General features: G+C 36.1%; 2 protein-coding genes across 2 annotated transcripts; one reads left to right on the plus strand and one right to left on the minus strand.

Annotated features, from left to right (window-relative positions):
• The first annotated feature begins 1,521 nt into the window (after window positions 1-1,521).
• On the plus strand, window positions 1,522-3,475 carry LOC105166501 (putative UPF0481 protein At3g02645). The gene has a single exon (XM_011085879.2). The coding sequence runs from the start codon at window positions 1,742-1,744 to the stop codon at window positions 3,236-3,238; it is 1,497 nt and encodes a 498-aa protein (XP_011084181.1). The 5' UTR covers window positions 1,522-1,741; the 3' UTR covers window positions 3,239-3,475.
• Window positions 3,476-4,788: 1,313 nt separating this feature from the next.
• LOC105166425 (protein S-acyltransferase 24) lies at window positions 4,789-14,376 on the minus strand. The gene is made up of 13 exons (XM_011085769.3): window positions 13,841-14,376; window positions 12,752-12,892; window positions 10,665-10,777; window positions 9,646-9,725; window positions 9,383-9,546; window positions 8,348-8,486; window positions 8,154-8,253; window positions 7,544-7,601; window positions 7,230-7,307; window positions 7,020-7,118; window positions 6,651-6,729; window positions 6,399-6,547; window positions 4,789-5,514 (listed from the first exon to the last, which is right to left on the minus strand). The coding sequence occupies exons 1-13, from the start codon at window positions 14,120-14,122 to the stop codon at window positions 5,092-5,094; spliced, it is 1,905 nt and encodes a 634-aa protein (XP_011084071.1). The 5' UTR covers window positions 14,123-14,376; the 3' UTR covers window positions 4,789-5,091.
• Window positions 14,377-17,404: the final 3,028 nt, after the last annotated feature.

Genomic DNA, 17,404 nt, shown 5'->3' on the forward strand with positions numbered 1-17,404 from the left:
GGAGAACGCGGGGCAAACGTTGAGGAACATCGGGCTATGGCCTGATGTTAGCAATAAGGAAACCAAGGCTTGAAGGAATCATCTAACTTACAACAGCGGTTGGGGCAAGCGGCGGAAGTTGAGAGTACAAGTATTGGTTAGGCAAAATTGTCAAGTTCATGTTTTTGGCTTTGGTCTGATATTTTTGTGGTACGTTGGTGTTTTTATTTGCAATACAAATTTGAGCTTTTTTCCTCTGAAAAAAAAAATAGTTTACAATCAATAAATTGAATTTATTGTCAAAACTTAAATATTTCAACAAAATCGATCAACCAAAACCACGATAATGAGATAATGCATAAATATACTCATGAGAGATAAGTGGATGTTGGAAGTGTGTTGATGAGATCTCTCTACCTATAAATATATTTGAATTTCCTCCATTTGAAATTTGATTTGAATCAAAGAAAGAAGATTTTGGGGGTTTTATCAAATATTACATAGTACATTTCTTAATACACTAATATAATTAAAAATAAATTATAATAAATTCACATAAAATTATACAAATATTCATATATTTAATGGGATTCGAGACCATAATTTTAATTTTTTTTCATGAAACCCCATCCTTAATCATTGATATTTGTAATCTATAAGGGAGATGGAGCTTTTGGATATTTCACCTACTTTTGATTTGTTATTTTATTTTTCAATATATTTTATTTATCATGTAACTTCTCACTCTCCCACTTTTATGAACGCGTAGCAAAAGTTGAATTTATTTTGAAGTCAAAATGTTTTAGACTATATTTGGATGAAAGGATTTGGATCTCAAGGAATGATTTCAAATAAGGATTTCTAATGTCTCGTATAAATGGATTTATAATCCTTCATAGTGCTTACGAAATATAATTCAAAATGGAAGTTCAAAAATTTGAAATCTTTTATAGCGTAAATTTGTACATAGCGGCACAATTTTGTCAGACACAAACTCAAATATGTATTGTAAGTTATTTTTTATAATCATATGCATTTATGTTTTGAAAATAATATTTAAGAATAATTACATCTACATCCCTAACCTATGGTCTATTTATACATACTTTCTCTAATTTTTAAGAAATTACACATGCACCCACTAGAAAAGTAAATATTATTTATGCAAACCACCTCTGCTTTTTCAAGAATTATACATATACTCCCCAAAAACGTTAACATCATAACACAAACTATCATTTGTAATTAAACAAAAACAAGAATAATTTGTATAAATAGACCATAAATCATGAATATAAATATAATTATTCCTAATATTTATTTTTCACACCCATCAAATGTGGATTGTTACTAGTTATTAATTAACGATATATCTAAAGCCCTGACAGGAAGACAACCATCCAATTATACCCATATTTTTGTGATGAGTTACCTTACCTACTCCTCTCATGACAGCTAAAAAATCAAGATTTTGTGATCCTCCAAGGACAAAAATGTGCACATCTTCTCATCAAACCCGTACCCCAAAATTACTGACAATTAACGTAAATGGAAAACGTGACTGCAATTTCACAATCAAACATTTTTCTCTGAAATTAATCATATGCAAATTCACTAGGAAATATCTCTTGGGGGCTGTCTTTGATGCTCATCAGCAGATACAACTCCCCCATTATAACACAGTAGAGAGCAGCACAGCAGAAGCACATACACAATCACCCGTAAAACTCACTGCAGTCTGCAGCCACAACCCGTCAAGAAAATGTCTCCCGACTCGATTTTCAGCTCTGTCGAAAGCGAGCAAAGATGGGTTCTTGCTATGGAGAAGAATTTCCCTCAACAACACGTCCTGGATATAGATTTCGACATTCCTTCTTGTGTGTTCAGAGTGTCAAAAATCTTGACTGAAGCAAAACCAGAAGCTTACGCCCCTCAGCACCTGGGCCTGGGGCCTTACCACCACCTGCGGCCCGACCTCTACATAATGCAGAAGCAAAAGCTTGCCGCCGTCAGGAAATTTCTGGGCCAGGAAAAGCTGCAGAAGTTTAGGCAAGTGGTTGAGGATCTGGTCCAATGGGAGCCTGTTCTTCGAGCTTGCTACGATGAGTACCTGGATCTTGATATCCAGACGCTGGCCTGGATTCTGGCCATTGATGGTCTATACTTGGTCCAGTTCTTGAAGAATTATCCCGAAATGGAGCACCTGGCGGGGGATATTCTGATGTTGGAGAACCAAATCCCTGTCATTTTGCTCAAGAAAATTCTTCAAGTTCTTGAACTCGTCCCCAATGATCAGAATGACTGTTCTTTGTTTGAGGAATTTGAAACTCTCTGTCAGGCCCATTCTCCTCTCAGATTGAACAAGCAACGGGCGATAATCGGAGATGTAAGTCAAGCTCACCTGCTGAATCGCATGTATTATTTGATTGTGAACAACAGGGGTATCCAAGAGGAGGAGTACGTCTCCATGTTCTCAGCCGCAGTGACAAGAATTGGACTGAATGATGTTGTCGAAGGCGTGCAATTTCTTGCTGAACGAGGCTTTCCAGGGGCTGGAATTGCAGGCCAAATTCTATCCGCCGTGCAGAAGGTGCCATGGGATAAAATTCTAGGCCTGTTCAAGAAAGGAGGTACTGATGAAGAAAACCCGTCAGTCCAGGAGATCGACATTCCTTCCGTTACACAGATGACTGAAATCGCTGGAATAAAATTCACACTCACACCTGGAGGAATCAGGGACATCGATTTTGAGGAAAAGAATTTCTATCTCCCAGTGATTAGAGTGAACGCTACAACAGAAGTCGTGTTGAGGAATTTGGTGGCTTACGAAGCAGCAACAACCGAACCAGGATCAACCTTGGAGCTGGCCGAGTATGTGGATTTGATGTGTGGAATTATAGACAGTTCCAAGGATGTGGAAATTCTGAGAAACGAGGGGATCATAGAAAGTGAACTGCCTGACGACGAAATTGCCCATATTTTCAATGGGATTGGCAAATCAACGAAAAAGAACGATAATAAATCAAACATCGAAGAGGCCGTTGACAATGTGAACTCAAGATACGGCAATTTACTCAGTGTTAAGGTTAAACGACTCCTGAAGAAATACGGCTACGCTTCGTTGAAGTTTCTTGGTGTGCTTATTACCATCGCAGTGCTGGTGCTGCTTACACTGCAAGCCTTCTGCTCGGTTTTCGGCTGCGGACGCTGGTTCGGCAAGATCACAGCACAAAGCCAGAATCTGGTCTTCTCATATTAGGGTGACAGGTTTTGGTTAATGTTTCAAGAAAGCTGTATTTGTCTAATTATTTTCAGTGAGTGGAGGTAATGGTGCAAGAATGCTAGAAGATCAACACAGTGTTCTGCTCTAACAGAAAGGCAATGGAATTGTTGATATGTTAATTGACTTTTCAGTTCTTTTTGAAGATTTCCTGATTTTCGAAGTTAGATGATTGAGTTATCAGCCTGACTAAATTGATAGAAACATTGATGGGAACTCATCTTCATCAACTTGTCTCCCTTCAATTTAAGTTGAAAGAGTTCCTTAGCTTTTGGCTAAGAAATTTAACATCTGTTCTTCTTCAACTTCTGTAGTTATTAATCATTAATGTTTCAACTTCTTTGTGAAAAGATATTCTAATTAAACAAATTTTAGAATCACAACATGTATGCTAATCTGGACCATAGATCCTTGAACAGGAAAACCGAGTCAAAAGAATTAAAACATGAGAAGAAATGTGTTTAGTTGTAGTGATGTTTATTTTTTAGTATATGATTTGACGCGAGATAAAACTATAATGATAATAGTTGATTTGACATGTAAAAGCTGTTATGGAAAAAAGAACATGTAATGATTATAATTAATGGGATATGTATGTGTGTTCATTTTTTCCGGATAAACATATATTGACAATCAAACACACGCTTAATCTGATCTGATGGGATGAGATGGAATAAATCGAACAAGCAAACATGACTGTATTTTTATATTTCACTGATCACTCAGATATTAACTGCAATATTTCTCTAAACATAAAGTCTCTTGTTATTTCGCCTCCTAAAATTATTTGTGCTCTGACTTGTTGCTTCTCAGAAATGTAAAATATTATCTTTGTTCTAGGGGGAATATGTGAATTGTAACTCTATGATAGAATAATACTACGACTTTTATGGTTGAGATAGTTATGCATATCTAATGCAAGTAAGTGGAAAAGTTCCACCAGACGAGTGCATATATCATGATCAAATCACCAGTGAAGCGGATCATTTGTTTGCTGAGCTGAAACATAAACATTACAACAAAGAAAGTGTCTCATCATGAGTTTGAAATAAAAGTAAACATGTTAGATAGCAATGTCTGGAGAGGAAGATTGGCCAACTAAATAAAAGACAAGAAACCATCTCCTTACAGTGAGGCTGTAGCATAATAGTCCATTTTGCTGATCCGAATCATGGTTAATCTATGATTCATGATTCTGATACAAATTTTACTTGAAATTAGGCCTCAAATGGCAATTAAACATTTTAAACTTTTAAAAACGGCATACAAGGGATTCGGCACCTCAAGTCGCATCAGAAAGTTCTACAAGTGGGGGCAAACTCTAGCATGGATCTTTACAGGTTGTTAACATCAATAAGTTAAAAACTGCAGCATTCACAGGAGGAAAGCTGCAATTGCTAAGCTACACAGCACACTTTGATCACTTAGCTTGGTTTGCTCCCCATGGGAAAATACAACCTCTGACACCATCTACTTGATTATAATTCTCTAGACGAATCTATGAGCCGTTGAGTGTGCATATAATATCGTAAAGTGAAATAAGAATTCCGTTACCATTGTATATGATCCAACATTTTACAACCCCACTAAAGTCCTGACATAAAATGACTATAAAGTGGAAACAAAACAAAACAAAACCGGGCTCGGAGGGAACCAAAGTGGAGCCGGTGATAACTTATAGTTTCTCGAGCTATGACAAAAGAAAGTTGTATAGACAAAAATAGGGAGTACAGAATGACTAAACAAAAATATGAATGCCTATCATGTGATATATGGACAATAGGGGTCACAAAGCAAACATTTTCCAAGACTATCATGATAGCACGGGCTTATCATGAAACCGCAGCAGGGCGTGCAACATTTCGGCCTAAACCAATACCCAAACCTAAAGGAACAGTACCCTGACTCTGACTATGACTATGGCTGCAATGAGAAGAATGAACGTGACCGTGATGTGAATTTGAATTTTTATTCACATCGATTACTAGATGACCATTTCCATTTGTCGTTTGATGAGCATGGCTGACTCCATTGGGGAGGTTTGAGTTCCTTGTCATGTGCATCATCCCAATTCCTTCAGATTCAGTTGATTCCTCAATACACTCGATATCTTCGTTGTATCCATTTATCAGGAAATCTGAGCAGTTCTTCTTGCAGCCATGATCGTATGGGTTGCGGAATCGACCACTTGGTCCTCTTAGATAACTGTACCGCAATACGTTTGCTATTTCATTCGTTGTAATATTACGAGCAATCTGTAGCAAAATACAAAACGTTCAGATGCGCACTTGAGATGGATAAGCAGAAAAGAGAGCTGTTAGATTAGAAATCTACAGCAATGTGAAATATTCCTGGAGTCTTTCAGAGATCAATATTCGACTGTGATTCATAGAGTATATTTATGTTTATGCATCTTGCATTTGAAGAATATCTCCATGTTAGGCAAGAGTTCCGGGACCGTAAGGCAAAACCAGCAAGAAGATGAATTTAACAAATGTTCACATAAGCAGCCTGTTGGATGATTTTGCAGGTTGCTCGAGGAAGGGAGCGCTGATTTCTTCAAACTAGAAATTTCAGAATAAAAAGGAATACTAGAGCACACACGACTCAAATGCACAAAAGCATTTGAAGCCTAGATTTCTTTCGTGCCAAATGAGCATGATTTGGAAGTATATTATATTATATCTTCTTTTAACTCTCACAAAACAAATCATGTAAGAGAACAAGGTGATAGTGAGACACTTAGTTTAATATATCAAGAGGGAAAAGCACTCACGGAGCATACAGAGCAAGTATAAATTTCAATTTTATCTGTTCCAGATTATGAAGACTCATATAAGGAAGTAAAAACAGTTACATGCATGTCGAATTCAAAGAACAAATGGAACGATAACTGATGGCACAGTGGCAACTGTACAAGCATCAACACAAGCCAAGTTCAGAGTTAGTGCTTGACATGGCAGACCTTGTGATTTTGTCATTTACAATGCAACAGATATTGGCTACAACCATGAAATACTTAAGTCTAAAGATTAAGTGACAAAGGTGCTAGCCATGCATTATCAATAAGGAGTGCATATTAAGGTGAATCAGCAGGCACGCAAAATCATAAACAGAACATGAGACAACGGAGGTATACCTGAGAAGCCTGTACACAAGTCAAAACTCCAACACCAGAAAGGAGGAAAAAGTCTGCAACTAAAAATGACAAAGCGCCAACATGCTGATTACCAGCATGGCTTATCCATGCACCGAATGTAGATGGAGCCAACGGGTCAGTCAACACCCCTGCAATAAGAATGGATAGACATAGGTCAAACTTCATGTTGACATCAAAGTCCAAACATTTTCACTTCAAAAGCAAAGGGGAAAAGGATAAGGTAAATCTCACTTGTAAGAGCCACCGATCCAGTAATCAGCATTGCCAGAACTTCCAGTACAAGAAACAAGAAGAAATCCCACTTGTTTTTCTGTTCCAGATTGTAAAATGCAATCAGAACACGACATGGTAACTGTGACTTTGATTCATTAGCAGCACTATACTTGGCATGGAAAATAAATTTAGTGCACTATTTTACTCGCTAATATGAAAAGCCAAGCAACAATGATAGAAGGAGAGCGAGCTGAAATCTGCACCTTCATCATTCCAGTTGGAGCAGGCATAAATAAATTTCTAATATCAGTTTAAAGTAGAAGAAAATTCTTTGCATTAGCCACTGAATAACAGTAAAAATTGCAAAACATGTAAATGCTAAATCACCTTGCCAATGCAATTGGACACCCATGGGCAATGATGGTCAAATTGTTCAACACAACGATCACAAGTGGAACAATGTTTTGCCCGAAGAGGCCGAACAATCTGAAAAAGCAAACATGAAACTCTCATGAAACAATACAATTAAGTTTTGAAAGGGAACTGCTGCTTATTCTCTTAATTAGATTTACACAACACAGCAAATAGAAGTAATACCTTGCAAGTTGCACATAATTGAGCCCAATTTCCAGCTAGCAAAGCAGGATTATTTATTTCAATCTTCAGCAAAGGTTCCTAAATGAAATCAATGAAATTAATACAATAAGAAAAACCTAGAAATGCACAAGTTACAAATGGAAAAGCAAGCAGTTAAAATGTAACTATAAGGCTTAAATCCACAAAGGACAAGAGCCAGGACACTAATGTCTGAATGACTGAACTATTCTCAACAGGAAAAAGATAGAGCCATGACGGGTTAGCAGAAGGTGCATAATTGTAAAAGAATTAACACTAAACTTTTTGCAACGTACATCATCTTTCATGTTTGCTGAGTCATGTATGTTCATTCTAATATAGCCAGGATCCTTGCTGCAAATGGAAAGGCCACACAAGATTAGCAAACTCATGAATCCCAGCATAAGATACTACCAGCAAATCTGTTTGTAGGCATAAGCAGAAAAGCAGCCATTATGAAGACACTATGCAAGTTTACTCGCATGATGTAATCAAGATTCAAGCAACTTCAGAATTTACATCTTGGGAATGAGAGCTCGATAGAAAAGAATGCAAATCAGATGCGCAGACCACCAATGTTTAAGGAAAACATAAACATGTTTGGCTTGAAATCATCAGCTGCTAGGTATATTTCAACATCTAAGTAATTTAAACATTATTTGAACACCACTTACACCAAAAGAACATGGCTTATTCCACTAGTCAACTACAAAAAGATACTTGCAAATATCCATCAGGTAACTCATTCTCTAAAATGAAAAACAGGTCATCTTCACAACTACAATCAACGTCCAAGTTTAAGCAAACTGGAATTAATATCACGACCCACTGCAACTGGTAACCAAAATTGAATATGATAATCTCCTAGAAAGGTTTAGACATAGCCAAAGAAAACCTACAGGTTACCTGCTACATCTATAAAATAGAACAAGACCAACTGTTGCGAAGAATACGCCCATCCATGCATAAAGACCAAAGCCAGCTGTCAATCTTGGTAAATTTGATGCTGCATCAATGACCAAGTACAAAAAGTTATCTATGTCGAATTACACACAACAGGCAACAACAACTGATATAACAAGAAAATTTAGGATAAATACCCAAAACGACTGAATGTATATATGCCAAGAGCATCAGAAAGATTATACACCAAAGTAATGGAGCAAGTCCTAATTTTGAGAGCTTGCCAACAAAGCTGTTGCTATCCCACCGTTTATCAAACAACTTTCTAGCATTTCCCTGCAAAACAAGATTATGACCTAGCTCAGACATTGCCAAAGATCCAACTTGAAAGAATGGTTATTATTACCACCAGTTGCTAAATATAATCAAAGATTTGATTTTGCAGTAAATTCATGTTTACATTATAATACACAGGTCAGCAGCCTATCATAACAACCAGAAATTCACCTCTTTCCAGGTGGAAAAACATAGGAAGCTTATAAAATGCTATACATAATTTTCATAATTAACACTATGGCATTAAGTCTTTAAAAACATGGGTAAGTCAGTAAGCCCCAAGTTCAATATTGAACTACTTGACATTTCAGATGAGGAGCCAAAATGCAGATAAATATGGCATGCCAGCAGTAAACCACCAGCTATCATGAACTTCTTTTGGCAAATTTATTTGCGGAATCATGTATTACGGCCAAACTCCAAAAATATCTACCAGCACATTTATCCTGTTCCATCTTATAAGATAACATGAAGAGCACAACATGCAATGATTATTAAGTAAAGGCAGCTCAACAACTAGGCATAAGTATGATGAACTTGTCCATTTATGCACCAGGAACAGATTGCAACTGCAGATGGAAATGAGGGATAGAAACTCCACACAAACTGAACAAAAGACATCCTAACTTGTTATGGTCATTCACGGGCCAACAGTTATCATCACAGGTTAGTGGAACAAGATAATCAATATAGGAAAAAATTGATAGATCGAGAAACTGAATGCTGAAGTACAGGAGTGATGCATATAATATAATGAAAGTGAAACAGTAATTGTTTGACATACTTATTCAGAGGTCAACAAAATTTTAAATAAGAGCAAAGTCCAATTCTTTGGCGTGATTATGGAATTTGTAGTGACAATGCTAATCTAAAGTAAATGTTTACAGAGTACCTACAAGGAAAAATGCAACTTGTCTGTGATTTTTATCAGCAGCAAGTTGTGCAGGTGTAAGCCCAGTATTATCTGTTACCATCAAATCTTCCTTCTTTCCCGCCTGCACCAAAACAGTGCATGCTTCTAAATTACCCCTAATGGCGGCCCAATGCAGAGGTGTACAACCTAAATAATGAAATATAAACGTTAAAATTTTGAAGCAGGATGTGACAGATTTTCCACAATATCAATAAACCAAGATCATAAGCATGCATCGTTTCTAACCTTCTTTGTCCTGCCGTCCCCTATACGCATTTAGGTATAACAAAAGACGTATGCAGTCCGCAAATCCCTTGTAAGCAGCCCTATAGTCAACTCAAATAGGTTAACAAACTGTAAGTCAATGGTTCAAGTTTCCAATCAATCAGATAAGAAATGTATAAATAACAATTACCAAAGAATATCGGTGTAGAAAGACAATGATAACAGGTAAAGGTGTACTATGTCTACCATTAGCAAACAAATAAATCATATTGCTCTGGCTCCGACATGGGATACAATCCATACGCATAAAAAGGATTAAGAAGGCGTAAAGACTATGATTGTACACAGTAATTTAACTGATCCATGATGCATTGCTAGCAATTTGCTTATCTAAATTCTAGATGCAGATAGCAAAAAAGGATCAATATAAGCAATGACTTCCTACATCACCATTAAGATGATGTAATTGCTTAACTTCCTACATCACCATTAAGATGATGTAATGAATGGGGATGAAAAAGGGCAACTACTGTTAATCAGTGGAGTCGTGGACATAACTCCAAATGATCTGATAATGCTTTACGAGGTTACAATGCAGGTGACCTCAAAGGTTTCCATGTGACATGGGCCAACTTTTGACGAAAACCAATAAATTATACACAACTGAATACTAGCTAGAGCAAAAAAAGAGTAAGCAAAGCAGACATGTGAAACTTATAGCAACCATATCTCAGTAACGTGCTACCAAAATCATGGAATATTATGCATAAAGCAGAATTCTGTCTTCACATAAACGAAAGACAAAAAGCATCCAATGTACCAAGCTCAACATGGACCATACTAATCTACAGAACCACATCGAGGGATTTACAAAATTGTAACAAACCTCCCCTTCTCCAATAGAGTAACTAATGAGTTCCTAAACATATTGTTCCAGCTAAAAAAGCCTACACTGGACATTGAGATGAAGTAAAAGGCAATAATTAAAGCACCCCAAGTATGCATGACAACAGAGAATTACAATTACATTTGTCAAGTACCAGTGTAATGGGCTCCTTCCATCATTATCAGGAACATCAGGATCAGCATTCCACTTTGTGACAATATGACAAAGGAAAGCCGTCTGACCATATTGTGCAGCAACATGAGTTGTCTGCAATCAGATCAAATTCAAAATAAATAAATAGGAAATCTTCAGGGAGCCGGAAGACCATCATTGTGACAATACGCATGACTAGTTGAAATAAATAGCATTAACTTGAAAAATAGAAGAGTTCAGACGGCAAGACCGAAGCCCATATCAACAGTGTCCCACTAGCACAAGAGTTGGGCTAAAAGGGTGTTCGTCTAAGCTTATCTCAAACATTTCATAAGTTGCTAAATCTTATAAAATGTTTCTGAAGCTTAAAAGATGCTACATCTTGTTTTAAAAGTAATTTGAAGTGAAGAATTTTATAAATATTGAAACGGGATCTGTCACTAGGTTCTTTCCTTGTCTCCAAGAAGTTCATAAGATTCTACCATGTAATTTTGGGAGCTCATAGGCTCCTAAAGTTTTTGTCGAACATTTACAATATATTGTAAGATGCTTTTTAAAGCTACTATGCTCCCTCAAACACATTCTAAATTAGTCTTAAATACTTCTTCTAAATTTGTATACATCTTACACAATGTTTAAGAAGCTACAAGCTCACCAAAGACCTTCTATTTATCACTCTCAATATTTTTTCAAAAAATATCCCCATTCTGGAAAACAAATTCCAGTTCTTTGTGCATCTGCCTGGATCAACCTCTGACACACAACTTGAGGCCCCAAGAACTGTTTCAAAATCAAGGATTTATCTTCACTAATGCAACTTGTGAATTACACTTTTCCACAGTGTAGTAAACGGTTCATATCGTCGATCACTTCTTTCCTCCAAAGTTTTACAAATAATGTTGGGATTGAAACATGATCTTGTTTTTATTTTCTATTTTCCTGTCAGTTTCCTTTTAGTTTGCATCTCACTTGAAAAAGTAAAGGATTTTTCATTGATTTGAATCTAACTACCAACTTATAACCTCTATGAAGCATTGGACATAACTTAAATCAGAGATGACCTCAGCTTCACCACACTTAGAGCTCCTTCACTCAAATACTGTCTGATTCACACTCAATCTAAAATCACCAGAACAGTCAGAGGTGTTTAATGGCAAGAAGACACAGATAATACGAACAGGAAACCTTATTTATTGCACAATTTAACTAGTGAGATATTTGGGCTCTGTTTTTGCATATTGTTAAATGAGAACGCCAAGGTATTTGTGTTGTCTCCTCATTAAGACTGCAGAAAATTATTTCAGTTGATCTTTTAACACTATGGCCTCAAGCTAACCAGATAGTGCAATCTATGCAAAGCACTGGGAGAACCAGTTGGTGGATTGGATTCAAAACCGTCGGCAAACATGAGCCCAAACACATAAACAAGAAAGGGAAATGGGAACTCAAAGGGAAGGCTCACTGAATTCTCCCAAGACTCTAAACACAACTTGAGTATATTTACACCAAAATGACAGAGAGAAGAAAAATAGAAAGTACGTACTGAGCTGATTTTGTTCCATCACTGAAGCAATGCAACAGTAGTTTTAAGTTGAATATGAACTATTACAGTAATTATTGCATATTTGATTAGTAGGTGATGGTGTTAAACTATTGGCATACATGAACCAGAAAAATATTCTCTTCTGATTTTACATGACAGTTGCAGTGGCTTGAGTAGAAGATAGGATAAATGCCTTGAATTATAATAAGATGGAGGTGGACATGAATATAACTCTATAGCATTGCAAACCAGGGAAAACCAAATCAGTTAACAAAGGAAAATCACACACCTGAAAGTAAGTAAACGCATTAGGTTCTCGATATTCAAGAGAAACATTGCCAGGCATGATCATCATCATTTGTACATGCATTATATAACAATGTCACAGGGACAAATGTCTCGAACAAATAAAGGCGTCAAAGTCAATTATATGTTTCTAGAAAGATAAAGACAACAGAGCGTGCTTGCTCCTAAATTTTCCAAATAACTGAACTAATAAATTAGTGACTGAATTACAATGAAGACCACAAGAATATAAAGCAAACCTGATAGCCATTAAAATCAGCTGCACTGACTCGAGCACCCTCCTGCAACAGAAGTTCAGCAACCTGGATTGCACCCCTCACTGCACTCCAGTGCAGAGCTGTCTGGCCTGTATGATCACGAGCATTAATGTCACCTCCATGCTGTCAATTAGGCACCAGAACACAAGAAGATTAGAATATTCTCCAACAAATCCAAATCAAAGAAAAGAATAAATTGTAAAACTGCATTAAATTCACACCACCACTTCAGCTTACAACTGTAACCAGCACCCATCTTGAGATATTAGCCTTATCAAGTACCTCACGCCCCTTTTTTTCTCTTAAGAAGCACTGATATAGAATAGAAGCTAGACAAAGCCTCTTATGCACACAGTTTACTCCATGAACATAGATTACTAGGCAAAGCCCTGAGGCCTGATGCGAACACTATGTGCTACATCACTAGAAACTAGCAAAATCTCCAATGCATATGATACATAAATGCATGACTAACTGTAATCTCCTACTCCCTCTCCTTAGTTAGATCCTGATGTTTATGGTCACACCTGACACCACACGAACATGAAAAATAGAAGGTTTTGCCAATTTGTTTTTGTGAAATTTCCAATTCCAGCTACTTACACATTTTAAAGAAACCACCACGAAATATATCTATAGTACTACAATAAGTCAAAATGCCTAAAGTTCATACAAAAGACTTAACTTCATTGGCCGAACTAATGCTAAATCATTTATAACAATGTATAACACAAGTCCTACAGTTGTGGTGATCATTCTTTCACACATAACCATGTTCTCAGAGATGCAACTCAAAAAAGATATTCTAAGAGAAGAATCATCCCACAACTTGATCACAAACAGATTTTACGTGCTTTATATCGTTACCAAATTCGCTAGTGCACTTAACGTCAACCTATTTCATTAGCAATTTCCTTCTACACGATATAAAAACCAGAATCCAATAACGTTAGATACACATACCCAAATTCAGAACCCAATGAACTACGGCCAATCATCACTAAACATCAAACGAAAGGTCAAACATTTGCAAACCAGACAATTGCATACAAAAAACGGAGTCCCTTGTACCTCAATAATGTATTGAGCAGCTGCCGACCGATTATTAAGGGCCGCCCACTGAAGAGCGTAGTAGCCGAGAGCGTCGGGCTCAGAAACCGAGCATCCCTCGCTCTCCACAAGCCGCTGCAGCTTCTCCATATCTCCATACGCCGCGGCCGTATACACATCATTCCTCAAGCTCTCATCTTCAGCCACGGCTGCCACCGCCGCCTCCTCTCCGCCATTTGAATAGGGCTGTGGGCGATGATCTCTCGATTCCACCTCCTCCACTATCTCGATCTCCGACGCCATAACACAAAACACCAAAAAGTGGATGATGCGAACGGAGATCGGGAGGATTCGAATTGACGATCAACAATGGCGCGTGTCTATGGGTGTGGATACATTACATGTAAATCTATATATGAATTTAAATTGTGGATGAATTTGACCGATTCTAGGGTTTTTCTTGGAAGGAGAGAGGGAGTTGACTGGGTGGGATTGGAGAATATTGAAATTATTGTGGGAAAATAATGAAAGGCTGAGGAAACCAACTCGCCTGCCCATGGATTTTTCCAGCTTTTTCGTTTAAATAACCCCATTTATTTTTTTATATATTTTTGTTTTGCTCTCAATTTTCTTGCATAAGCCAAGAAAGAAAAATTACATTCTTTAGGTCAATTATACAGCTCTTGTACCATGTCAAAAATTCGTTTTGTCTTAATTATATACAAAAATGTTTAATGATAAATTAAAGTGCAAATTTAAAATTAAATTCTATTAAATGCGCGACAAATAGCAAACAAGCAACACATACATGATAGTTACATGTGATCGTGCATAATTTTAATTATATCTAGTTGAATCAGTTATGTATCTTTCAAATTAAATATTGTGTTCATTTTGATAAAGTAGTGTGTTTTTTGAATGAGATGAAGAATCAATTTGAACAGAAAATTGGTTATTTTATTTGAAAATTGATAGCCTTTTATTAGCACTTTTATTAAGTACCAAAAAAAAAACGTACTTTAAAATATTTTGAAACACTTTTGAAATCAACATTTTGATTTTTATTAAGACAGTTTCAGTATATCTTTGGTTTGTCATTTTTTAATATTTGTAGTTTTATTATTTTAAGGAGTGTTTGCGAGAGTTTTGAAAGAATATTTTTCAACTTCTGATTACAAAAAGGATAAATTGCATAAATCCTCCAATGTTTTCAAAATTTAACTAAAAACTCCCCTGTGTTTGAAAAAATAGGCAAAAAGACTCATGTGTTTTCGAAAATATTACAGACTTTACCTTTATGTTAGGTAAGGTTAACGGCGTGAAATTTATATTGAATTACCTGTTATATCCTTTTTATAATGACCATTGATATTCAATTGTTAAAAAATGAACAATTCAAATCTTAAATAATTTAAAATATATTTTTATTTATATAACATTATATACATCATACATACAAATATAACATATATATACATATGTATAGATGTAGGCGGCGACGGTCGCCACCCAAACTAGGCAACGGTGATGTCGCCTAAAATAGTCTAACCGCGCACAAAAGGGGGACAACGATATCAGGTCGAATAGTTGGGGATACATAAATTCTGTAGAACTTATTCATAATATATATGTTAATTGAGCATTTGAAATATATTGGCAATGGTGGAGAGAAAAATGTGAATTTATTTCATTATTATTAAATTAAAGAGGTAGGCGGCATGGCTGATGGCATACTACAAATACACTATTTATGTGAACACATGAGTTTTCAGCAAAGAATTTGAGCAGCGCATTGGCTCTTGTTAGGCCCAACATCCACACATTTGATACTTTTGGGCATCTTACTTGCTGGATATACGGCGAGAACCCTTAAAACGCAGTCCTGTAGTCCCGTCGACCCACATGCGCCTTGCCTTGGAATAGGGGGTATCGGACAGTATTTCAGTGGTTGCCCTACCAAAAATCAAACCCAAACCATCAAGCAATTAATATATATCTATATATATATATAGAAATGCATATATGTGATTGATTACTTACCTAGAGATGGAATAGAAAGAGCTAGCAAAACTAGTGCACATAGACATTGCATCATCATCATTGAACAATTCTTCATCTTCTCTTCACTTTCTTTTTGAAATTTGTACAATATAATATGATGATATTTGCTTGCGATGCATTGGCAAATGGCAATACTAGTCTTTTTATAGCTGGGAATTGAAAACGAATATTTCATTTCTTTACCAATACGCATTTTTCTTTTTAGTAATTAAACTCCAAATCAAATCATTTCCTTTACAATTTTGGTATGGTATCCGTTCCAAAGGAATATTTTCATAATTATACAATTACAAGAAATCTTTCTTTCTGATTTCATTATCCAAATATGTATAAATTAATATTAGTTGTGTGTATATATTCCTGCTAATTAATTAAGGAGATTAATTCATAGTTAGAATTATTTTCTCTACTTGAGATTTCATTTTTGGGGTTTAGATATCTAGTTTTAAGGAGACTAATTAATGTTTTCAATTTCAAAATTAATTTTGAAGAAATCTCACCAAACCCCAAAATTAAATATATATGCGATGTTGTTAACAATTAATAGAATAGATGATATGGAGACTGGCTATAAATATTTAATATTGATGATTAATATAGTGATTATATAGTCTTAGTGATTGAGATCAAATTGAGGTCGCTTAATATAATTACTTTTAACACAATTACAACAATTTTCCCAAAATTATTTGTACACCTAAATCCCATCACCTCAAGTAAATGGGGTCTAAGACTCATTTGGTTCGCATTATTACGCATGATAGAATTGTGTATCATGCATAATCACATTTAATTCATGATACTAGAATCTGATAATAATACTCGACTCAATCTGAAGATAGGTGGTTCATTAGGAGCAAGGAAAATGGCGTAACCTATGTTAATGAACTTGTATAGAAGTATGTGCACTGAATTATGTCCTTTACTAAGACGATTAACAGTGTAAACGTTTTCCTTCCCCATTTTCCGCACTTATACGTGTTTGTAAGTTTTTTGGTTATATTTTGCTGCGCATAATGGATTTTGCTTGTACTGCCTTATTACGTTTATTACATTTCGAAATATAATTAGTCAGTACACATGGATGGTGGTACCGTGTTACTTGGGGGATGTATTACCACATCACACGCTGAGAGAGCACCCAATACGTAAAACTATTTAAGCCAAAAGTAAGCCTCTTTAAATCATGTTGGTTGCAGGCGAAAGAAAAGAGAATGTTCGCAGAATTCATTTCGAAATGTGCGTCGGTTACACCATTATCCAAAATTTGTTCAATACATAACTTTCATGTACAGAGAAAAAACTGGAGTAAAAAAGACACAGAATTAGGATGCCCAGTTTGTGCAAAGTTTTACATGGTGTATATAGCAAACAACAAAGACTTTGTATAGCCTTCAAACACGTTGTAGCCCAGTGCGACCTTAAATCTTGCCTGTTAGCATTAGACGAACGAACTTGACCCTAGAATCCCTTGTCAACCCAAGAAAGAGCACCATTTCCTTGGGATCCTTGACCAGCCGGTTT

Source organism: Sesamum indicum, linkage group LG7 (genome assembly GCF_026168435.1).
Source record: "Sesamum indicum cultivar Baizhima isolate 11 linkage group LG7, ASM2616843v1, whole genome shotgun sequence".
Lineage (NCBI taxonomy): Eukaryota > Viridiplantae > Streptophyta > Magnoliopsida > Lamiales > Pedaliaceae > Sesamum > Sesamum indicum.